General features: G+C 40.3%; 1 protein-coding gene across 1 annotated transcript in view; it reads right to left on the reverse strand.

Moving 5' to 3' along the window:
- The window catches only part of MYH10 (myosin heavy chain 10), a 101,249-nt gene that overhangs the window by 36,727 nt on the left and 38,535 nt on the right, over positions 1-25,987 (reverse strand). The window contains exons 5-8 of the mRNA XM_086762608.1: positions 15,795-15,897; positions 5,929-6,021; positions 2,663-2,726; positions 913-1,011 (exon numbers count right to left, since the gene is read on the reverse strand). Coding sequence (XP_086618734.1) covers positions 913-1,011; positions 2,663-2,726; positions 5,929-6,021; positions 15,795-15,897 — 359 coding nt within the window. The remainder of the gene's footprint in view (positions 1-912; positions 1,012-2,662; positions 2,727-5,928; positions 6,022-15,794; positions 15,898-25,987) is intronic.

Below are 25,987 nucleotides of genomic sequence, written 5' to 3' on the forward strand. Positions count from 1 at the left end.
AGACAGAAAAACAAGCTGAAGAAATGCTATTCACACCCACCTGTATTCTGTTCTCACTAAATGTGCAAACTATGCTTTACAAAATCAGTTCCTCAGATATGGTACAAGCCAATATATCAGTTTCTGAAACTCTAAAATTAAGTGAATCTTAGAAGCTGAAGCCAGATTCACAGAATCTATCTGTAGCAACCTATAGTAGCTCTTTAATGCATTAAGCCTGTAAACAGAACATTACCCAACCCAGATCTAGCATAATCTGAAATCCCTACTCGGAATATCCTAAAAGAAATATCTCTCCTGAAAGGTAAACAGACACAGGCAGAAATGGGGTTAGGTATTGATGACTACCACGTCAAGGATGCTAGACATCTAATGCAGGAGAAGAAAGAGCGGATCAATTCTCTGAAGTCTGTACCTTCATACAGTTTCACTTATCACAACCTAACAGAAATTCCCAGTTACCGAGGCGAAAAGAAAAAGTAGAAGACAACCAACATAGTACTGCAATGGCTGAAGATAGCTGCAGGGTTTCATTATGTTCTGATAAAATGGCTGCTTTTCTACCCAGTTTGAAGGCGTTGTCCAGAATAGATACAGCTGTCAATGCTGACCAGTATGTTATTTATCAGCTGGGAGCACTGCAGTTTCAACTCAGCGATTCCCAGGCCAGAAGCTGCCCAAACTGGACTTCATCATGCAGGAGCCGTTTGCTTGAAATGCAACAGTTGCTTGACAACACACTTGATAAAACACAGAAGTTATTTCAATGCACAGCCACCTGGCTTTTCATTCGTCTTTTAAACCCCACTGTTTCAAGACCAAATAACCATTCAAACATGACTGCGGTAACACTGAAATAACAAACATGGCATGCAGAAGCAACAGGTTTACAAAATGAGAGTCTCAACTTACACTTCAGGTGCTCTCCTGCTCCAGCTAAAAGCTGATAGAAGATATGAAACGTCCGCTCATCTTTAGCCTGACGAACAGCGCGAGACTTTTCCAACAAGTCTGATTATAGCTAGTCAAGGATCTACAATTTTTTGGTTAAAAACATCCAATGCAAACAAAACTTTCAAAGCAGTCTATGTAATGACTTTAAGACTAACTAGAACTTTAACAGTAATGACAGGACTACGTCCAATATGAACTTTCAGTAACGTTAATTAAGAGATTTCAAATTTAGACTGGTGAAGCCCACAGTTAATTTCAGCAAACTCATTTATTGGTTGTTGATGTATTTCCCTGCTACAGGCAGCTGACAATTGTCTGCAATGGATCAGCTGAAGTCTAAGTGAGAGGGGGAGCCACCCATTCTTTTTTGATCTTTTCTTCTGTTAAGGTCATAGCTGAACTCAGTACCCAAAACCCAGCAGCTGCTGAACTCAGAAGTCTTGATCTGAAGTGCATTTGCCATTTCTCTCAAGCGCTGTATTTTTACATACAATCTGCACTGCCTTTAAACAGCTCCCAAACTCAATCTCTGCAGCAGATATGGCAGCTTATTAGATGCTAAGTTGTAATGTTATTGAAGTTTTTACTTCTTGAAATTCCATACTGTAAAATAAACATGGGACAGGGATTTGAAATGGCCCAAGTTGTGATGAAGAAAAAAAATTCCCTAAGAGTCCCTAAGTCCTCCTGTTTTCACAAAGCTCTAGGCAAACCAATTCATCTGAACTTTCACAACAGCAAAAATTGCCTTCACTCCTGCGCTGTGCTGAATGACAGGTCATTTATCATTAAAGCACATTTTGAATAATGATACATTTTCCCAAGCCTTACTGGGAAATTTTATCTTGTGACAGTTCCAAACATTCAACGCATTTAGCATTAAGCAGTTTAACTCCTAGCAACAGAATGAAAGCTTAACTGCAGCATTGTTTATGTTTAATATTCACATGATAATTGTTTACTAAGACTTCTGATTTCACAATTTTTTTGACCACTGTATTGCTATTCCCCTAGAAAACAGGCTAAACAAACTAAAAAAAATTACATACATACTTCTAGTACAAAAAACAATTTTAGAGAAGGGCCTTCAGTGCAAGTATTTTTACTTACTGTTATGCAATCATAAATAAAAATGAACCTTAAAGCTAAAACTGAATTAGGCTTCAGTATTAATCGCTAGTAGGTCCGGTGCTATTAAGCCTACACTGGGATCTAGAAGACCTAAGAAAATAGAAGGTGTCCCAGTGCTTTCAGCTCTGTCACTTTATAAAGAGCATAATCTCCTTCCAGGCAGAGAGCTGCTTCTGCAGCGCTGACGAGCAAAGGCAAGCTTTTGGCACAATGTGGTAGCTCAGCTTCTGATCAGGAAGGTGTTTTTTGTTTGGTCCCCCCCGCCCCCCCCAAATGTTAATAGAGCAAGCACACTTTAAATGGTTTCCCTATTTAACACAACCCAATTTTAAGGCAAGTCTGAAAACCCAGCAGATTTCAGAGTGCTAAGTTTTGGAGTATTCTATTTCTAAGTATGAGGAAGCATGCTGACTTTGTGATATTTGATTGGCTATTTTGAAACAAAGGAAGACATGGATGTTGTCAAAGGAATGTAGAAATGTGGTAACCTTTCACTGCATTCCAATGAATTCTAGGGTTAAAAGCAAAACAATCGGGAAACTTGCATTTTACAATAACATGGCATGGAGTAGGATACACGTCTCAATGTTGGCCCCAACAATGTAACCAGTAACATCAAAGTTAATCCTAATGAACTTGCCCTGCAAAGAAAGGAGATTTTTCTGTAATTACTATTTTTTTATTAAGATAATAATGCTGTCTGTATAAAAACATAATCCTACTACCATTCATATAATAAGCATTTTGCACAAGTTCAGATGAAACCTTTTCCCTTCAATGTGCTCAGCCATCACTTCAACGGGATGTTACACTGCACACAAACGCTTCTGAAAGATTAAAGAACTAGTATTCTAGGCATGGTTGTAATCCAGACTTACGAAAAACTCTTCTGAAACTGAAGCTCAATTTCTTGCATTAATAAAACATGCTGTCTAAGGTTGAAAACGACACCGAGATTTTAGGTGCACCAAGTCACTGGTGCCTCGAGGTGCTTTGTCTGCAGCAACCCCAAATCTCAGGGTGCCACCCAGCCCATCTCACTTCTACTTTCATTTCCAAAACCAGGATGGCTGCTACCTGCATGGTCTGTTTTCTAGTGGTTGGTAAAGAAAGGACTAAGAGAGATACTATATCCATTTCTTCCACATACATCTCCTTTTCTCCACACAGACCAAATAAAGAGCACACTTCCCACATGCAGAGCAGCCCTTGGAAAGAAAGCGGTTGCAAGTGGATTTATTATACCAGTTTTAAGCCACATCAGTTCCCTAATCTGATTTGTCACTTGGCTATGGACATTCCCAACAGGACAACAGGCTTTGGCGTGGAGCTGGACCACTTTGAAGAGCACTGTTACTGTATTTCAAGTTTGTGCTCGTTAAACTGTGAGGTGTTCTCCTGGTTGCAAACACGTGAAGAAACCAGTGGGAATACCCAGTGACTAGAGTGGGCCCTCCATCTTCATTACATCCAATTTCTATAGTCCCGTATCCACATCCAAACAAGTTTTGGAGATCAGGAGGCATCACAGCAGTTTGCTAACAGTTGTCTAAACGCTCCTTTTGATGGTATCTGCACAAAGCCACCTCCTAATACCTTTGGCTCTTTTACAATCAGTATCCAAATCCTCACTCAAGTCTGACTGATGAGCGCTTTAGTACGTTAAAGTGAATTCCTTTTTGGCAGATCCATTCAGCTCAGGGACCGTACTATTAATTTTCATATTAAATATTCTATTCTTGTAGAATATATGTGCTCTAGCAACGGCCCGACCTAGCAAGCGTATATTGAGGGGTATGCTGCCGTGCTGCAAACTTAAGTCTGAACAAGCTGCTGCAATCATTTGAGCTACTGCAACTTCTTACCAGAACATCCTACCCTTCGACTTACACTTTTTGTTCAGTAACAATTCCAGAAAGCTATATTTTTAACTGTCAAAGGATGAACTGACATTTTACTGAAATTCAGCCAATAGACTAGATACATAACGCATGTGTCAGCACTAGCGTGTCAGGAATGGCAGCTGACAATGTTTTACCCAGAACAGGTACTATAGAGCCTTTTCAGAATGACATGGCTTGAATTTGCCACGTTACATGTGAAAACAAACATGAAGCATTGCATAAGGTCTAGTCAGTGGCTTTTTCTGATACAATTCTGCAGCACTTTACTCTGTTCCACCCCTAAAACTCATCTAGTTTCTGCTGTCAAGTCTCCAGTTCCATGAACAAAAATAATTGAGAGGAAATGCAGTCATTAAATGAGCTGACACATCCAAAGAGGGGGACCCACACACTCCCTGCTTTAAAGTTCAGGCATCACTGAAGTTTATACTAGAGGTCACTTATCTAATACATCCTATTTCAGTCCTAGCTGATATTACCAACAAGCAGGGAACAGGTTGGCGTCCTCGTGCCACATGGTAATGACTGTCAAGCCTGTATGGGCTGAACAACAGCGCTCCTCGCTTTGTGGGAGGATGCATTTATTTATTTTTATTTTTTTTAAAGTCAGGTTTTAAAATGGTTGTTACTAAAGATTATTTTTTTCTGCATGAGATGACACCATCTGGAGTGCATTATACTTGCTCCTTTATAAAAATAGAGCTGGAGCCATCTGAGTGATTATGTTCACGATGGCAACTCAGACTTCAATATAATACAAACCAGATGCGAACATCTTTTAGGAAAAAAGTATCCTCATTAAATTAGTACAATCTTTGATGGATTCAAGACATGTAACAAAGTAAAATTATTGTGCAGTGAAACCTGTTAATACTATAAATCCTACACCAAAAATATACAAGCATCAAGCAATGCTGTAAATAATGACGCTATAAAATTATCAAAGTTGAATTTCTACAGTACTCCCCCTTCTTGATTGGAAGGGCTAAGGGGTTTAGTCATACAGTTTTCCAGAGTCCTTATCACTGCAGCCAAGTTCATATGTTATAAATCCAAGCAACCGTTGAAACATCAAAGCAGCCAAAAAAAAAAAATAATCTTTCATTTGTTCTGTAAATTTTAGTTTTGTTCTTGAAAGAATAAAGATTTAATATCTCATATATTTAAGTTGTACTGAAAACATCTTTCCCCTGAAATAGGAGATGGCTTTTTTTTTCCCATCAAAGGAAAGAAAATTTTAAGAAGTGGTAAACAGCTATTCACCCCTAGTTTCACCACTATTTTTAAAACAGTGCCATACATCAAAAGGAGTTATCTGCCACCAAAACAGCACGTGAACAGAAGGCACTGACCTAATACAGACGTCAACCAGCTACAAGAGCACCCAGCACCCTGAATCAGTCATAGGGCCTTTTTGACTTTCCTTCAGTAAATCAGTCAAACAGAAGGGCATGGAAATTGAGAGGTTTTGTGCTTTTTAAAAAAAATGCAAGCTTTGTGCTTTTTTTAAAATGGAGGATGTTCTCTCCAAAGCAATCAATTGATAAAGTCATAGCTATTGCCAAGAAAGCTATGTATTTAGACAAATTCCTTGTTGATGCCATACTCCTTCATAGTTCAGCAGTAGTTTGTGCACGCCAGCCACAGTTTAGCTCTACAGCATACTTATTTTTGTTATACTATGAACCCTACTGTCAGTTCAAGGATGATTGAAGTTAGAAACTGGATAAAATCAAAGCAAGTTTTGCCAGGAGCCAGTGAGGATACATCTTCAGTGACCTCAACACAATGCAGAAAGCGCTGTAAGAGAACTCGAATTCATGGAGGAAAAAGAATAAGGAAAGCTTCTAACACTAATTAGACAAATTCCTAAAAGGGGAATTTCTCCAAAAACAGTAATCCAGATTTCCAATCTCTAAAGAGAAAAGGGGTAACTCACAAAGCGGGAGGAGTTGTCATTTTTCACTGTCTTTGCATTCCCGAAGGATTCCAGAATGGGATTTGCCTGAAGAAGCTGACGCTCCAGCTCCCCCTAAAAACCACACAAATAGAAAAATAAACAGACATAAGCACAGTGCTCAGTCAATTAAGGGTCCTATATTCTGCTTCCTCCTGAGAGTCATTTTACCCAGGTTGTGGCAGTGAAGGGGGTTATCATTTTTCCCCTCACTTCTAAATCCGCTGATAGTCTCCTCCATCCAGTGAAGAATGCGTTTTTATTTTTGTTGATTTTTTTAATACACACACACATACACACACAAACAGAGCAGCGACCAAATAGGACGTAATGGATGCTGAAAATCATTGAACGTGGAAAAGAAAATTCACATTCAGGGCCAATGAAATTAGGCACAGACTTTGAGTCCTTCCTTCAGAGGTAAAACTAATTTAACTGTTTTAAGATTTTTAGTGCAAGGTTATACTTAAACTTCCTTTTTAGTGATTTGACAATATAGCTACTTTGTAATATCTCTTTTCAAAACTTACGTTCAAATCAGTGAAATGCTCACTTTCAGTCAGCCAGACATTGATATCCTTGCAACATCTCTGACCTGAGCGCACCTGAGGAGCATGCCGGAATGGCATAATGGCAACTGAGCAACACCAAACACAAAGATCATTTTCAAATTGCTCAACTCAGCCAACATTGCTCAGGATGTTTAATGCATTCTTTTAAATGTTTCTTTAAGTTCAAGGCAAATCAAAGTACTTATCTTAAGGAAATTGCACAACAGCTTTTACAACTGCTGTCCATGAGGAGGTCTGGTAACAAAAAATGTCTGTGCTGCTTCCATGAGCCCAGGAGGCATGTATGTACACAGGGAAATATGATATTGCCTTCCTGCTCTGAAGGATGGTTTAAAAAAAAAAACCTGTCTGGAATGTAGTCTCAAAAACTGACATTTATGTTCATAAACCTGCTTTTTCCAATTATTTATAGCATAGATTAATAAAGGCTCCAGACTGAGCATCAAGGAATAGGAAATGTTAAGTCTCTTAAGGCTTCCACGAGGTCAATTCTTACAGAGGAGTTTTTAAAATTCACTAGTTAACACCTAAAAGAGGCTTTTACTTGTATATTGAAATACATTTCAAGTCCTCCTGGAAACCAACAGCTGCTTGTTCTTTAATGTGACCTCAAGTTATCTGCTCAGAACTTGTTTGCTTCCAAATACATTCCCTTTGGGACTACATATTCTCTGAATTCTGAAGAAACTAAAGGATAAATAAATGCATGAGCCTTAGCCCAGAGCACACTAAACACTACTCAGGCCACAGTGTCTAGGCACTCGCTACATGTGAGGTCTGCCAACATTACAGTTCTCAAGTTTTAAATTGACAAAAAACCCCACAATTGCAGGAAAGCCAGACCCCTGTTATAATCACCATGTGCACATCTGTAATTTATATTTTGAAAGTTTCCTATGTAAATGCATCAGACAGTGGGGAAGCATTTCCTCACACCACTCCTCCCGTTCCCCTCTCCCCACCATGCCATCAGCTCCTGCTAAGACATCACGGATGAAAACGAGAAGCTTGCTTACCATGCTGTACACAGCTTGAAATAAACCACATTGCGTATATTAAACGCAGCAAGCATGTCACAGCTTACATTTCAAATTCTAGCTATTCTGGAAAAGAAAGCACACTGACTTCAAAATTTGACTTCTCCACAGAACATCGCAGTGCCACTTGAAAGCAGCTCACTGCAAGCACGCTTCATCCATGCTTTAAAGTGCTGCTGTGTACCACAACCTGAATTTCATTTTGTGCAGAGGAACTTCTGCAACGGATCGTAAAATAATTTTACTCAACTGAATGCAAAAAGTTCTTAGTAGCTCATTTTGTACAATCATCTGAGGATTTGAAGAAAACGTTCAGTTGGGTCCTCAGATGTGGGTGAGAACCGTGAGAACAAACAGAGCAATCGCAGCCTCGCCAGCCTCTGTGGTTTGCACTCGCAAATAGATTTGTAGCCACCACTGAGAAACAGCAAACCTCTCACACCACGTTAAACAGCTTCTGATTTAGGAGTTTTCAATTTTAGACAGACTGCTTTACAGCCAAAGAAATAATTCTCTTTTTTTAGAAGCGTTCAGTGTTTCGGAAAGAGTGTAAATTCGGCCTATAGGTGTTATCTCCTGCACAAGCATCTAAAGAGAACTTGGAAAAAGCAGTATCAGTATTGTGGAAAAAGTGAAGCCATGCAGTATTTCATGCAGGGTAACATTAAGACAAGGACAGGTTATTGTCTCAGTTTCAGAAAACCAGCATCCCAGTGATTCGGTTCATCGTGAAGCCTGGGTGAGGCAGGGAAAACTACATGCTACTCACATACAACAGGGATCCACTCTGTAGTTCAAAATGACATTGAAACAAATGTTAACGATTATGGTTTATGCAATATCAACACTTCTGGATTAGCATGTTTCCACTGACACATTTAAAATGTTTGCCAACAAACGGTTTATTTCAACTCTGGCATGCTAACTCTAAGCAAAAGGAGGGTTAAACTAAACACTGCTCTGTCTATTTTTGGGAACAGAGAAATATTTTAGTAAAAACCCTTAGAACTGACTGAGGTTTGCAAGGAGGGAGGATTAGGTTAAAAACTAAGAATGTCTGTAACTTCTGAAAATGCGACCGTGGGCTCAGACACATGATTGGGTTACAGAGGTTTAACAAGTTACCACACACCAGCAAAGGCATCACAGCTGTCCGTGTGATTTCTTTTTGCTTCCAATATACCAGACCCAACTTGAAGCTTCTTTTATTATTTTCCCTTCCTCTACAGTTCAAGTTGCACTACAGTCAGCTTTCAGAAAAATGTAAGGGGAAGAGTCAACGAGCTAAACTAACTCATGGTAGCTTCAAGTTTCCAAGCCTCGGTTACACCATATAGAGCCGTTGCAAAGCTCTTTCTTTACTTCAAAGTTCACGCTCATGACAAAAAGGCATCACTTACCATCTCAGGTTAGAGTGTGGAGCATTTATCTTGCATAATATGTGGCAGCGATTGTTTGTCTCTTTACAGTCTTACCCTCAACTTCCACCTAACTCTCCTCTTTACGCTCCCTCACAAGTATGCTCGGCAGCACTCAGTACTGCAATTCCCACTCTCATACAAGAAGCTAGACCAGACTGACTACTGCTGCCCACGGGAAGAGAGGGATTTGGGGAGCAGGAAATGGGCAGTGTTATCTGCAGGGCAGCTCCAGCCAACCTGAGGAATAAGAGCAGCTGAAGCTCAAATGAGGAAACGTTAATTCAGGCAGCAGCACTGAACAGACACCGCGTTGCTCACGCCACGTATCCTAGAAAGCCATGGGAAACACTTGATTTCAGAAGACGATCGGTTATGCTAAGCCTTTTATACTTGAGATCGGAGTCTTTATCAGGTTATCTGAGAAGCTATAGAAATATTCGACAAAACAGTACATTCATTAAAATTATTTTGTAGCTTCCGTTAACCCTTCTCTTTTACTTAGTACTGTGTTTAATATTTAAAAAGTGTTTGGCACTCTCTCAGCTTGTGTACTGTGCACACTCTCAAGTGTACACACAGCACACTGGAGACAGCCGCAGAGAGGGTGAACCTTTTGCTTCAGGACAGAGTAACGCCGCTTTAAAGCGGTGAGAAGCATTTCATTCGAAGGAGGCATTTCGTTTGCTGAGGCACTTGGAAGCCGTTCGCTAGCCCACACTCTCAAAGCCAGTTAAATACTCACAAATTTTACTGTTAGCCTTATACCTCTACGAGATTTCCCACGTTATAAATACAAATCGACAAAAAAAAAAATAGAAGAATATATATCAGTTCACCTACATAACTTTAAAAGCATAAAGAAAACCACTTGCCTGATGTTTCACGGGTTTAGGTGATTCGGGCTGTTCATTGCAAACAAACAAATGCATATGTTAGCAAGCAAGCATTCCAGCTGCAAGTTACATCCCAAATTATTCATGTCAGTAGGATTAGTTTAACTATATGCTCACTTCATCGAAACTGTTTAATTTAGATTTAGAAAAGAAGTTACTCATTTATCATTGCATGCGCAAAATACTAAAACCTGTGTTTATGCAGAGGACTAATTCCAAATAAAATACAAGATGACAAATGGACCTCGAGCAGCAAGGAAAAAGGGCAATAGTTTAATTAGTTGTGTACTGCTTTCCACAGTTTTGCCAAGAACAACAAAAAAAAGGAACCCACAACACCAAGTAAGTTTACAGCCTTAGTCACTGCAAGGTGGTTTTGTTTGGACAAGATCATTTTTCTTCAAAAATCAATGAGATTATGAAAGAACAAAGAGAAATCAATACTTAAGGAGATTGGGGTTTTGTTTTTGCACTGTACTTCAAGTATTTAGGAAATGCAAACCTACAATTGAGACAATTTCTTCTTTCTTTCTTTCAAGAAAGACCGTCCACATGAGAAGAAGCAAAACCTTAAGAAAGTGGAAGTCCTTCAAATTTAGCCACAGAAGGAAGGGTAAACTGAACATGAATGTAATAAAGTAAAATAAAAAACCTCAAAATTCAAATTTGCACAGTTTCTGCAGAAATTTTTGATTCCATTATTATTTCGCTGGCACAATCTGCAAGTTTAATAACCTTGAGTTTCACATCAGAGAGCCTAGGGGGTAACATCGCGGTGAAACACACACACCAAGAAATCTCCATACCAAGCCAGATGCACACTACCTCTGTTTATGGCTATTACCTTAAGCAACTAGCACTGTTTTAGTGCAGAATTACACATTTTGACAGAGGTCTGTAAAGCAGCTGGCAAAGGTTTGGGTTATTCAGCTAAGTGATACGAATTTTGCAAAGCTGCATCATACCTGCTCGGAAAACAACTGGGGTTAGAAAAAGGTTAGGTGTTCCAGTCTGAAACTACCACTCCTTCTGTAATCGCTGGAGAAGGACAGGTACACCAGGAACCTAGGAGGCATTTTGTTGGCTTATCTTCAGACAAGATTAATTGCTCTATCAGGGTGTCTATTTCTGTCCTCACTTAGAAGCAGAACTGAGCATAATGAGACACACATTTAACTTCTGGGTTTAAATTGGTGCAGTTAAAGCTCATCTGGGAAATCCTCGCTAAGGGAAGCTTCAGTCTGAGTGAGCCTACTCACGATCCTGTACTTCAAAACCAATTATGTTTCCTTCTAAATTAATAAAACAGATTAAACAATTTAATATTTCAGCTATAAAAGGCAAATGCAGTTACTGAAAGAAGTCACTAACCTGAAGTACCAGTAATTATGTTACAGTTGCACTTGATCTTAAACGTCTTTTCCAACCAAAATGATACTAGGATTCTATTTCTGAAGATTAAAGGCACTACCTTGAAAGCTGAATTTTAGTGAAAACAGAGGTAGTTTAAGGTGGGAAGGCTTTGGGGAGACGTGCACAAAAGTCTAATTCCATTCATCGGAACCAGAGGTGCATAGCACCAGGGTGACTGGAAGGGGAGACAGCAGTGGTGGATGGATGCAGTTATTTATAGAACTTAACCACTTCCTACTCTGCCATGACTGAAAACATCTGCAGGTTTCACTTATTTGGCCATGAACAGGGTCCAGGTATGTTCACAGTCTCCAAGTACAGCCAAGTATCCCCCAACCTCACGCAGCCTGTAGAACATGCAAGTTCATGGCACTCTGTTGGCAGTAAGTGACAACCAGCGCTTTTCCTTCCTTTGGAAAGCCATGTACGCAATTATTCCTTTTTAATTATTTCTATATTTTGCACTGCTGTCCTCCCCATCCAAAACACAAAGTCTGTAAACTGAAGCAGAACACAAGAGTCAGAATTAAGATTCACTATTTAACCATGTTAAAGCAGCTCTAACACAACATTAACAACAGTGTCATTCTTCTCCCTTTCCCACCTCACTTAGGGCATATGGAACTGAGAAGCCACAAAGCTAAGCAGTTTAGAAGTCTCCTCTTCCTTCCAACCCTCATTGCTTCATCTGTCCAAAACCCTCTCTAGACACATCAGCCTCCTTCCCATGCTCACCAGTCACCTGCCCTTGTTCTCTTCCTCTCCTTCTGTTTTAAATATCCTTTTCTTCACACTTCCTGAGCCTAGAGAAGAATAACTGAGAGGGAAGGTGAGAGAGGCTCCTACATGTGGCCTAGAAGCATGGCATAGGAGTTGACCAGACCAACAGATACCAGTGTGGGTCACTTTTGGTCTGAGATGCCCAAGCTAAAGCACAATGCTTGCCTTTATAAAGCCAGTCCACGCATGGCACAGTTAATGGAATAAACCACAATATTTTGCCAGCACCAAGCATATTCCAATTCACCGGCAAAGTTCTTAACACTACCACCACACTCCCCCCAAATTCTTCAGAGCTCAAATTTGTTGGATGGGAATCTAAAGTTTCCAGTTATTTACAACAGGTATCTTCCACCTTCTCTCTCACTACACGCCAATGAGGATGGTACATGGGTCAGTTCTGATGCTCAACCAAGCACACTGCATTCAGGGATTGCGGCTCCCCTTCAGCCCACCTTCAGTCTTTAGATGAGCCTATGTTTATAGCTCCCTGCCAAGCACTTTTCCCTCCCCTCTGTTATTTGGCTCCAGAAAGCCCAGACTCTATTCCTAATTTAAGAGACTACTCTAGTCTCACCTAGCTCTGCCAAGTCTCGTGATCACTAAAGCTTCTCTTCTACATTTTACCACCACCACTTCGCCGCTTCCTAGCGCGCTGCCCAAGACAATACCTCTAATATTTTTTGCGATTAAACAGGAAATGAGACAGCGTAGCTACAAATTCAAACAACACTCAAAAATTAGGAAATGCTAGTATTAAGGCCGTTCAGCGCTGCAGTTCCACCCTCTGTGGCTACAATGCGTTACTGACTCCGTTTCCCACAGGATGCCCGTCTGAGGATGACATGCCAAGGGCTGTGCAGGACTCCTGCAGGCACAGTCACTAGCTACTACGAAAGAGGGCTGTTGGGAAATAAAAGTCTCATGGACAAGCAGCTCAATGCCAAACATGATGAGGATGTCCAAAGAATGGATGGATAGAGCTCCTACGTGATGTTCCTCACATAAGCCGACCATTTCACAATCAGCGCTGCTGGTGAGCGTACTTGGTGAGCATCTGTGGCACCGCAGAACACCAGTGCTACTTGGCCATGGCCTGAGGTGTCAAACGGGGGGATACATTTCATTGTAACGCTCTTACAGCAAGCACTCTGTCAGACTAAACAAAGTCAACTCTAGACTTCAGAACACTGATGGGAAGATAATTATTCCTTCATCAGCATGTAAATTGCTTCATAAAAAAAATGATGCAGCATTCAGAACAGTCTCAGTAATATGCATATCGCTGATAATTATTTGTGAGAAGATGGATAAAAATAAATCCATGACTAGCAGTTTATTAATCAAGCCTATTTAGCATCTCCTCTGTGCAGAGAATCATGCTAAAGGTTGTACGGATGGGTACTATGGGTCACCACCAGCCCTCCACAGTTTTCTAACAAATATGTAAACAATAACAAATTAGGGCTGCATCTATAACCCCAGCTCTGACACTTCCTAACTTTGGAGTGTTAGGTGTCTAGGTTTGACATTCTTGGTTTGCAATATACAAGCAAAACTGAATTGTTACAGAAAAGGAAGATGCATTTGTATTTTCAACACTGTTTCGGTTGCACAAACATTCTACATTTTTCATAAATGTAGTGCTTACTATGGCACTGCAGTGAATGGAGTGCACACTAAAGTATTGATCTTTCTTTCAGGACACTGCTCCATTCTTCTTATTGTGCTTAAACTGTATTGAATTAGCTAACACTGCATTAAAAAGAGCAAGTCATCCTTTCCTTCTCCACTTTCCCCTTTCTTTCCTGTGCCTCCACTGTACATCAGTCATGCAGCCATTCAGTAAACACAACGAAGGGAAATTGTTTCGGTTAAAGCCAGTTGGTCTTTTTAAGAACACTAGTTTGAGTCTGCATCAGTTTCCAAACCCAGTGATGGGCCACAGGAATTGTTATGATGACAGAAATACCCATTTTTGAGCTTTATTAGCAGGAGGTACTGGCACAAAGTGCTTCTGGAAACACAACGTGAGGAAGGCCAAACGAACACGGAGTGCTTTTTAAACATTCAAAAATAAGCCCTCAACTGGTTAAACAGATTGGAAGAAAGTTTGCATAATCTCCATCCCTCGAGATTTTGAAACCTTGGCTCAAATAAGGCCTTTAGCAACATAATCTAACTTTGAAGGAAGGCACGTGTTGAAAGGAAGCTGGACCAAAGGCTTCCAGAAGTCTCTTTCAACCTGAGGTACTTGAAGTTGTTGATAGCATATTTAGAAGTACTTGGTGCAAACCCTGCACAATCCCCTTCTCTACATAATCCCCACCTCCCTCAGAAAGCTGTAGGCAATTTGAGTCCTGTGGAAACTGAAAAAAAAAAAATGCTAGTTTTGTTCCAGTCTGCACAGCACTAAAGCCAAGAACATACATAAGTCAAAGCCTACACAGGAAGTCAAGTCTGATGGGTGACATTCTAAACAGCATTCCCCAGCGCTCTATATTCTCCCAACACACAGTAAGGCTGTGAACACACGCTGCTGCGGACACGCCATCACGAGAAACTTCCTTCTAAGGCCTGTAACTGACATGGACACAACCTGCAGCATGCTCTGGCTGCATGATAAATACTCTGAAAGACTAATTTTGATCTTTTCTGTGCAATAAAGCAGCAACAGTTTGACTAAGTATCACCACACAGGGTCATATTTGCGCTGGATGAGAGCAAATATTAGAGTTTCCCCATACACTTAACTAGATTTCATCAAATCCACCTGCAGAGCAATCTTTTCTTCTCTCTTGCTTCAAATCCTTGCCTTTTTTTTTTCCTCCTTCACAGACTGGTCAAAAGTAATCTATTTTTCCAAGAGTTTGAGTCTTGACACATTCAATAATGTCTTAACGTTAAATACCATGCACCAGACATTAGACAGTGTGGTTCCTAAGTCAGATGACACAGCCTGAAAGCTTCCAACCACAAGAGCCACCTGCGGTACGACTGGAGAGAAGCAGATGTAAGCCAGTATTGCTTATAGTATGCCACTTGCTTGTAGCTAGTTGAATTAACACCTCACTGCAAAGAGATCCGAGTGCTCATAGCAACAGGTACTCAAGCACATTCATATTTTTTGAAGAAAAAAATTGCTAAAAATTCAGTGCAAATTTTGAAGTCTGGCAGTAAGTCTGAAGAAAGTTCTACATACATCACAGTGACCAAAAAATCCAAGGTTCTCCAACATAAAAGCGTATAAAGCTCTTGTTTGTAATGTAATAAAAACTGAGCTTTTTATTAGCTGCTGACTTCTAGATACAGCAAGTCTACAGCAGTTTTTAAGCTACAAGCTTTTTTTCTAAGAAGAGAAAGCTTGTTCACAAAGTGGCCAAAACTTGATCTGGTGGGAACTAAATTCACCAAGCATTGCCCAAGTTAATTAAATTTTTGGAAAATTGGGGTTTACTGCAACAGAAAGCTTTGATACTTTGTAACTATTTCTAGTTACAAAGTTTGCATAAAGCCTTTGATTTCACAACACAAGTTAATCAGCTAACATGAAATGGAAATTTTGATTTAACTGCTCATTTCAGCCACTACTAAAGAGAAAATAATGGTTGAGACAAAATTACATGGATTACATTACAGCTTATCTTTAATAAAGAAGGTGTGGGTTTTTAAATGCAAAGATAGGAGTTTACACAAAGAGCAATAAACAAATAAGAAAATGCCCAAACTTACAGGAATATTATGGTCCTTTCTTCCTTTATGGGAGGAAGCAACATGAGCAAGGTATTGAATAACCTTCTTCGTATTTTCAGTCTTCCCAGCACCAGATTCACCTCTGCAAAACATGTCAGACATTTTCTTCAAAATTAATTTGCAACAACTTATTAATCCTTTTTCGAATAGCAATCTCATTTCATTCCATTTATGGCTTTGACTGTGCCACAGACCTTCAACAACCATCTAAATCCAAAAGCACTGAGGCTGCAGGAGAACTACAGAGTGTTTGTTTAAAATACTTTCTCCATCCTAAAGATCTCCTTAGCATTAAGATGTTGATATAACGTGTAACATTAGTTTGATTAAAAGCTTTTGACTTTATTCCTGAATTTCTTTGTTACCTTAAGGAACAAAAACTGACTTGTCCTCTGCCTTGACAGCAAGGCCAGAGTTTTTCAGAGTGCAGATACATATTTTAAAAATCATTAGATATATATACACACTTTTATATTTAGCATCATTTTAATATATTGAATATTCTTGGAGGCTGTGAGAAATACCAAGTTAATGGAAATATTCAGCATCTTTAGAAGTACAAAACTAACCAGACTCCTTGCACTGCTCATCTCAGACTCTTACCTAGTTTGAAGAATACATTTATGGCCACTGGGCTACACGAATTCATTAAGAAGTGAATTTATTAGTGCAGAGCGGTACAGTACACAGATCAATAAAGATTGCAAATGCACATTTCATTTTTAAGACAGAGGCAGATTTAAAGCAGATCATGTTTAGACAGAATTTATTGCCAGGTTTACGTCTGGCATATTCTGGGCAGGAAATGCGACTAAGCTCACATCACAGCAGTCACAAATGGTGTTACTACAGGTCTGGTCTTTGGCTAAATCCACCCACCAAAGGGATCGTTACCAGGTCTAACTCAGCCATGATTCCATGGCAGTAAACTACGGCAGAAAGATCCCATTTCAAGTGAGACAATGACTGTCACTAGCAACTTTGAAGTGTGTGAAGCTAAAAAGGATTTTATTATGAGGATTTGCATGGAAAGACTGAAAGTACTTCTGTCATTCAACAGTTGTTCAGAAATTAAAGTCTGGAAGCTAACTTCTTTGTAAGAATGACAAGTACACATTTTGTGTGCTTGCAGATTTCTCAGCCACTTATAATGGAAGTGTTAATTTACACGGGGGGGAATTGAAGCACATTCTTTTGCAGTCTTCATAAATACCTTCCTCCACCACATGCGTACCCTAGTTCTGTAGCTAGTCTACATTTACTGAGGTATTCAGTACCTTCAGACCTGCACTTCCTGAAGGCAGCTTAGTTTATTCCTATCCTCACATCACACTTACCATCTCCAAAAATGAGACAATATAGCACTTGAGATTAACTCTGCACATGGAGAAAGAATATTACCTCAGATTTTCAAAGAGAACAGTCTAAAACAATCATTTCTTCTTACTCTTAAACTATGGAAACCCCACAGGACAACTGCACTACCAGAGGTGGCCTCTTGCTAAGAGATGGCAGGATGTGCGTTTCTCCATCCATGAGCAAGAAGTAATAGGGACTGAAGAAGCTCACTTAGAGCAGCTTCGCAAACTCACAGAAGAGTAGCCTACAAGAGCTAGACAAAAGCTTCAGGTGAAACAGCCGATCTGTTTGACCTGACAGAACAGTATCAGCCCCTAGGCTTTGCAAGGGAAAACTTTGAAAACACTTTAAAAAGATACTGCAGACAAGCTGTGAGATATTTATCACAGCCCTAGTTACCAAATTGTTGCCTGCAATACCAGAGCATCAACCACCACACTCCATTCTCTTGATGGCATCTGATTCTCAAAAGCAACTGCATCAACCTAAAACAATTTTTGTCCCCTTTCTCCTCACAAGACAACAAACATCAATGGAAAATAAAAAGATTAGAAATCATTGTACTGAATTACTCAAAACTTTCTGGAGATAGAGAGGGTAGTTCTCTCGAAACTTGTTGACTCTGCTAGCTTTGCTCATTGAATGAGAAAACTTGGAAGGCATTACCTGAAAAGCTAGTTACAAAGATGATTACTCTGAGAATTAGCTAATGGATAACTGGGTTTCCTTTTTTGCCAAGATACCATCCATATGCAACACAAACTGGGTGTACTTTGAGACCGTTGCAAATGGAACACCACACTGACTCTTAATGAAAAAAAAATCCCATTTTTACCTGGCCCAGAGTCGCCACATACGTGGCTGACAAACATGAACACTGATAAGGGGAAAAAAAGACCTCAGATGCCAATTCTTGCTTCCCAATTAGTCTTCATTTCTAGTTTCCCTTTTGCTGCAGTGTTTACATTAACATAATTCATGACTATAAGCAATAATAAAAGCAGTCTTGCCTGTTTCTGGATGTGTATTAAAATATGCTTAATGCTAAACTATTCCAGCAGGTAAGAGAAGCAAGAGAAGTAGTACAGCAAAATACACATTTACATTTTAAAACAATACAATTTGTTCTTATTGTCACCAGAGCTTGGGCACACATTGCTAGCTGTGCCTTTAAAACTAGTAAATAATCTTTCCTGTCAAATTATGGAAACAAAGTTTAGACAATTTTAAGAAGGAAAATCTATTTTGACACATCTAGAGAAGAGAAAATAGTACAATAAATACAGCCCAGATGTCGACTTACTAAAAGAGCAGTACGCAGTTTTCAAAGAACTTTCTAACCAACAGGCTTTTGTGGCGTACACACTGGTAAAGCTTCATACGGCACAGGAAGGTCAAAAGCTTGCAATACATTCCTTTTGCTAAAAAGCCTGTAAATCTAATAGGTTTGGTTTTGTTTTTTTTTTTTTTTTTTAGATAAAGTCTTTATGCAAGTCCTCATTCAAAAGCCACACTAATGGATGTTATCATCCCAGTTCTCCTCTCCCTGGAGCTTACAAGTATGCCAAATATTTCCTGCAGGATACAGCGTTAGATAGCTTTACTGCCGTGTACTACAAAGGAATTCAAAGATTTAGGATAAAGTCCTTTTCATTTATAGAAATAATGACATCTGCATACTTTAGTTATTTCCCAGGAGTGCAAACACACAAAATATAAAAATAAATTAAAATCTTCTACCTCTATCAACCTGCCCAAAAAAGGTAAACTTTTACTAACACGATGTACAATATTTATGGAACAGAGATAGTATAACGAAGCTAAAGATTAACTTTTTCAAAACCTTGTTTTAATATAACTCAATTAATATGTTACCATAAATTAAACAACTAGAATCCTTGGCTGAGATCCTAGCCTTACTTCAGTCAACAGCAGCTTTGCTAACGACTTCAGCAGGGTCATAATTTCGCCTCCTTTACTTCAGTCTCAATTCCACTTTGTAGAAATAAAACCTTATGAGACTGAGTTGAAGTGCTGTACCACCTCAAGCCATGGGCTATGTCAAACAGTGCCTCCAAGTCTTCAGCAGTAGCCTCAAGTTGGAGGTATAACATTATCCCATCAATTAGCTGAAGGATCTCTCCCTTACAGACTATGTTAGAGACAGGTCAAAGAAAATCTGACAGTCTCTGGTAAATTTATGCAGTATCTAGAGTTAAAGTGCTTTTCCCTAGAGCAGCAAAGCTTCTGCTTTGAAGCAGTTTCAAGCACATTCAAAATAAGAAAAGCTTAGCTAGCGTGAGCACTTTACATTTTTACATGAGTTTAATTTCATTGCATGTAAAGCTGTAGTGTCATTTTCAATAAAGGAAAGGACTCTTCAGGCAAATTTATCTCAGCTACAATTTGCTTAGCAAAAATTAGCGACTGACTTCAACCAGCTGCAATTTTTTTTCCCCCGTGAGCAACTTGAGCCCAAATCTTGCACAGAAGGGGCATTTGCTCTGTTGAACAGACTGTCATCTAGAGAACAGGAGAAACAAACATAGCAGGAGATGACTCGCAGGTCACAAAGCAACCAGGAATGGAAGCTGGTCTTCTGACTTCCGGGAGAGCAGTGTGCTCTCCCCACACAGCCCACTTACAACGGCAGTTATCCTTCCATGAACAGGCCAAATGCCTGTCTAGGAAAGATCTATTCTAAGGGGAAATGCTGCTCTAAAGGAAAATAGCAGTGAAACAGTTGCTTTTCTTACTGTCAAGCAGGTTTGAAGCATCTACACATCTCCTTGTGACAGTTACAGCAATCAGTATGGCTGGACAAAGCAACACCACCACCCCTTCATGATTTGGCAAATGAGTTTCTGGGTTTTAGGGAAGCCAAATTAGATTCAAGTTGCTTAACTGAAGTCCCACTACAAGGACTGGCACCTTTCTAGCAGCACCCAGCTAGCCATTAGTATCACCGGCAGATTAGGGGCTACGCAGGACATACAAAGTGTAGTGCCATGAGTCACATAAGACAGAAGGACATAAAGATGTGTACAAAGAAAAATTCAAAGATAGACTTCTCTTCATCTTGCTACCTCTGCACAAAGTCTCTACTGCAAGCTAACACTACTTGTGAAGATAAGCATCTGGGATATATTAGGATGGTCAGGTGCAGTTAGTGTCATCTATCCCATTACAGATCATCTCTGTGACTGGAATTACTGGAAACTAACCAAAAAACCCAGTATTTTCCACGCTGGAAGCCTGGATCACTCAAACCTTTCCTCTGCCCTAGGAGTTTCAGTCTATTTCTAACATTCCTGATCAGCAACAAGCTCTGGGATGAGAAGTTGTTCATCTGGAAGCAGAAAGTCCTTCCACAAAGGAGAAGTGGCATCACCACCTTGGCACCTGGGCAAGTTCTCCTAGCTGCCTCATCTCACAAGACACAGGAATCCCAACCTGCTGCTCACAGGTCCTGTGGCCAGCAACGCCTCCTTTCATACAAAGCAGTCACTTACAAAAAGCATCAAAACATGAACGTATGCACTTAAATTGTTTGCAGGAGAAAGTAACTGCATAAGAGTCTCAACAATGGTTTTTTGTCCTTCTCACAACAGCAGTTGCAAAGAACAGAAGAGACACTTATTCTCAGACACAACTGAGCAGACCTGCCAGTTACAAGTTAACAGATATTTACAGCCAAGTTCTGTAATTAAAAGGATATCTTAATCACTTGGCTAATTTTCTGAAGCGAAGAGGTGTAACTGATAGTTTGAACTAGCGCAGAAGAGTCAGTAATTTGCTTTACTATTTACAACGCTGCTTTATAGCTCCTCCATTTATCTCTAGATGCTTCACATCATCTCACCACCAGTTGTCTAGGGAATGTTACAAGCTGGACTCCAGCCAGAGGTTGTATACAAAAATGCTTGGTATTTGCTGCTGTTGTCCTTTAATAAGCAGCCTCTATTCCCTCCACACCCCACCACTCCCACTGAAGCCAATTCAGATTAGATATCCTCGTAGGGCTGCAAGCATCTGCTAAATGACTGTTTATCCAGCCCCGTCCCAGTTTCGAGAACACCATACGCTTGTGGTAAGATCCTCCAATTCAGAACATACTAACTTAAAAAAGTGCAGTGCGGCATATTTTCATATTTTACTTTCCAAAAGTCGCCTTGCAGCTAAAGTCAACAAAGCCAGGCAAAGTTTGAATATTTCTCAGATTCCTAGAGTATCACAACAGAAATTTCTTCATTTTGGTCATCAGCCTCTAACAGCCTGGCATGCCCATTTAACACTGACAGACAGCCATAACCAAAGAGAAATAAAAAAAACCTTAGCAAAACGCCATCAGTTGTGGCTTCTCAAAGAAAATTAAAAAAGCCTGCAAAGTTGTTTATTATAAATTCATATCTTACAGAAATTAAAAAAAAAATAAATACATGCCACAAGCACCACTTCTCTGTAATTGGTTTCTTATGGATGCTGTGTTAATACCAGCCAATAACATACTTACAAGCTAGCATGAACATGAAGTTGCTGAACTACATGCATTTTCCTTTTCAGCAAACTAAGATTTGCAGACAGAAGATCCTAAACAAATGATCCAGCCAAGGGAGAGAGGAGTGATTAGATGGAAGTTAGTCAAGTCTAGCTTCCTAGAGATCTGCCGATTTTGGGGGTTGCTTGTTTCTCTCTTAATTGAAAGCTTGGTGAACTGAACTAAAAAGCAATAGAGAGCTCCAGCAACCTTACTAACAATTTGCTAGCAGTTAGCATCCCAAGATTAAACCATCCAACTCCAAAATTCAAAAGGAATTATCACCATTATTGTTCATTTAGCACCTCTCATGTCATCATTAACCAGGCTTTCACCAAGGTCTGATGAATTGTCCAACAGATTCAGGAACTGCAGGTGTATGTGCCTGTGCACATATTTGGGTTTTTCAGTTGGTGAAAGGCCGAAGGGCACATAAAAATCTCATCACTACTACCTGATGATATCAGGGTTACACCATGGAGCAGGGAGAGTCCTTCTAGACATAGGAAAATTACTTTTGGTTCACTCAGAAAAGCCTCTCCATAAGAAGTAATTTCATCAAAAAGTTTTCCCTACAAACTCTGTCCCTGGGGCTCAAGTACTAACCAGTTTACAGGAACAGATGTGGTTGGGGCAAAGAGGGGGGCACAATGAAACAAAAAAAAGACCAGAAGAAAGTAAGTTAGTGCATATCTAAGATTATACACCACTATCTCAGAAAAAAGCCCTGCAGACTAGTCTCCTCAGCAATAAATTGTCTATATTTGGTTCCATATAAGACAGATTGGAAAACAGGAAGAGAGCAGAGAGTAACAAAGTGAGAGGAAGAAGGTACCCCATTTTATGTCCTGAGACAACTCTTATTTCTACAGCAAGGGTAGAAAGTCATCTGTGGCATCACGGTTGGATTGGAGAACTGAATGACAGTCATATTAATTGACAATGAGTGACACTCTCCTCAAGAACCAGCTTCCATTGTTAGGTGAAGGACAAGATGTTCTGCTGAGACAGGCATCCAGAAAGATGCAGCAGCAGCTTCCTTCCCCACCCCCGCCCTGGTCTAGTATTAAGTTTGACTTTGCAAAAATATTAGATTAGATTAAGTTTAAGACCACCAGTTTATGCAAAACTCCTCATCTTTAGGGCATGTTGGAGCCCAAACGCCTCATGGAACATCAGCATGTTATGAAGTTGAGACAGGAAACCTCCAAGTAATCCCACTACCTTTGAAATAAGAGATGTGCTTAGAGGCACGCTTGGAGAGCCATCCATCAGCAATTTAGATGCATGCCTGTGTCTGCAGCATTGCAATGGAACACGGTGGCATGGAAGGGAAACACACACGTTTACCTTTCTACCACAGAAACAGCAATGCAAGAGGAGTCCTGAACATCCTCGATCAAAACATGAGACCTCCTTTTGGCCTGCTACACAAGCGAGTTTGCCATAGCCTTGTCCTTTTCACGACAGGGGTTTAAGATCCCAGCCAACCAGATAATGCAAACCTGACAAAGGAATACAGCTGCCCCACAAAGCCCACGAGGGAAACCACGTTAGGGACAGTACCGCAGCAGACAGCTGTGTAGTCCATTTGTTCAAAAGGTGCACACAAAGGAATACAAATAGTTTCGATGGCACTTCTCTCTGAATTGGACGCAGCTGAAAAGCAGCCTAAGACAAACCTATTTTAAGATAAAAGCATTTATTAATCCGAACAGCAGTTCCTTTTTTTATAGTCAGCATCTAAATGGTACTCATGGTTACACAGAGTTAGCAAGATCTCCTGGGCTATGGTGGAACTTTGGTGTTCAGCTTCAAGACAACAGAAACACCTTGGATCCTAGCAACTATCATATCACGTATCTTCATATTCTCAAAAAGTAAGACTTAGACTGGATGTTCTTTGGTCCTGTACATCCAGTTTGGAGATACAATGCCTTACACTCTTCATCATTTTGAGGTCACATCATCCAAATTATTGATGAAATCCATATCTCCTTGTAAACCATGCTCAGTGACACTGACCTTTTTAACCTTGTTTTCCTTTATGCTGCTGCGTGAGTACTTCAGTAAGAAATGCAAGTTAAAGCAGCAAGACAGCCAACAGAGCCTGGAAGCTGTTGTTCAGACAAACAGCTTTATTAAGACTCCGCCACGCTTCTGTTAAGTGTAGCCTTTAGCAGTGGTACAACCAAGACACTGAATTAAAGGTAGCAAAACTTGTCCAGCGTCATAGTACTAATAGTTTCAGTACTTAGTATTGAAGATGTATTGTTCACTGCTTCTTAGCACCAGCTTCTGAAATTCTACAAGGAGTAGTATATTTATCAAACATTTCACATGTCCAACAGAGGAGATGTCCTCAGGGACATCTCTTGAGGGTCTTAATATCAGGACTGCACCCACAGCAGTCCCCAGCAGCTCCAGACTTCAGTACTGGATATGGTCACATTCTCCCGAGGTCTGACTGTAAGGAAGTGCATCTATTCCCCATCCCTCACCATCTGGAAGCAAGCGTCTCTGCAAATGGATGTACAGCAAGCAGCTTATCAACCACCTAGCCAAGATGTGGTACCTATCACAAGATCCAGATATTTTGTGTTGAAATATGCTGTTCCGGATATAAAACAGAGTTCAATTGCCTATTCAGTGAAGAAGGATCAAAAGATTACCGTAACCTTACAGGTGAGGTAATAACAAAATTGAAGGCAAGAGAGCTTAAAGGCTTTCCAATTTGCAAATGAACAGATCAGACATTCACTAAATCCTGTAGCACTGCCACTCCAACCTCCGTGGTCTCAGCTGACCAGGTAAAGGAGGGCAAGGTTCACACACAGGCACAAAACATGAAGCTACTTCAAGAAAAAAATTCACCTGAGGCAAGCACACACTGCTGAAGCATCCACAAACACACAAGAACAAAGCACTTATTTTCGCTCTGGGATCCCATCCCTGCTTTGAGGGCTGTTTTGTACATTGCACATGAAGTAGTCATCACATGGAAACAGAAGTCGTACTAAGAGCAGAGACCACAAACCTAGACAAGCCTGTGTTAACTGGATCAAGTTTTACCTCAGCTACAGAACAGTATTTGCTTCTGTATCCTTACGCCCCGTGAATCTTGTACTCGTAGCATCCCTAGCTCAAAAAAGCATGGCTTGAAAGGATCCACCTTCAGTCCTGTATAGAGTCGGATAGTAAAGGCACTTTTTTAGGAAGTAGAAGATGAAGATTTGAATCTCATGTCAAGAAAGAAACTGAACCCAGGTCTCTTTCCAGCAACTAATCTAACGATTGAGCTATTTGAGGAAGCAGGCACCCTCACAAACTATGGCCTCAATGCAGCTGGTATGCACTGGCACACAGTATGGCCAACTGATCACATAACCAAGTCAGAGGCATGCAAGCTACCGTGTCTTCCCTCTCTCTCTCTCAGACAACTGAATATGCTAAGTTATACTCAAGATTGCTAACCGCAAGCAGTTTGAGGATGGAGCCAAGGTGTGGTTTTACAATGCAGATGAACCAACCTAACCCTCAGGCTGCTACCAACAGCGACAGTTCCCCTCCTGCATGTTCATACCTCCTGCTTCGGGCTAGTACTCCCCTGAGCCCAGAGTGCAGACCCAGAGAAATGAACTCATGACAAGCAACATTTTGTGGCTAGGTCGGTTTTCTACCAGCTTCGCTCCCTGAATGGGCTTATCACACTGGCTGCCAACCCCCAGCACTAGCACAAGAGGCTGCCATAACACATAGCTTATGTGGGAGAGGAAAGGAAACTGGATCACCTCCTTTTAACAGCAGCGCAAAGATAGATCAGCTCAGTAGCTTCACAAGCCTGAAAGCGCATTCATACTCTCCTGACTATCCCACCATTGCATTTCCAGATCCCAGAGAAATTTAAGCTGAAGCTAGAAGGTTGCTCCTGGGTGGGGCAAATTCAGGTGCACACAGAGAAAGCAAGAGGAAACCCTAGTGTCAACTTGTTCAGAGCTCTCCCGTTTGAAGTAGATCCAAATCCAAGCTGTTGCTCAGCAGGGTTTCTAGACCAACTTTTGATTCATATCCCCCTCGGGTGCTACACATTGAGTAGTTACAGCACAGCATTTCAGACAGATGTACACTTTTTAAAGCTTTTTGTTTCTGATTCAGATCTCTTGACTGACACTTCTTACATGGCACATGCCTATAAAACTTTCAATAAGGTGAATTACAGTATTAAAAGAACATATACTCACATTAAATATTACTTCATGCTACATTAGTCACCGCC

The sequence above is a fragment of the Chlamydotis macqueenii genome, chromosome 18, assembly GCF_036417535.1.
Source record: "Chlamydotis macqueenii isolate bChlMac1 chromosome 18, bChlMac1.mat, whole genome shotgun sequence".
NCBI lineage: Eukaryota > Metazoa > Chordata > Aves > Otidiformes > Otididae > Chlamydotis > Chlamydotis macqueenii.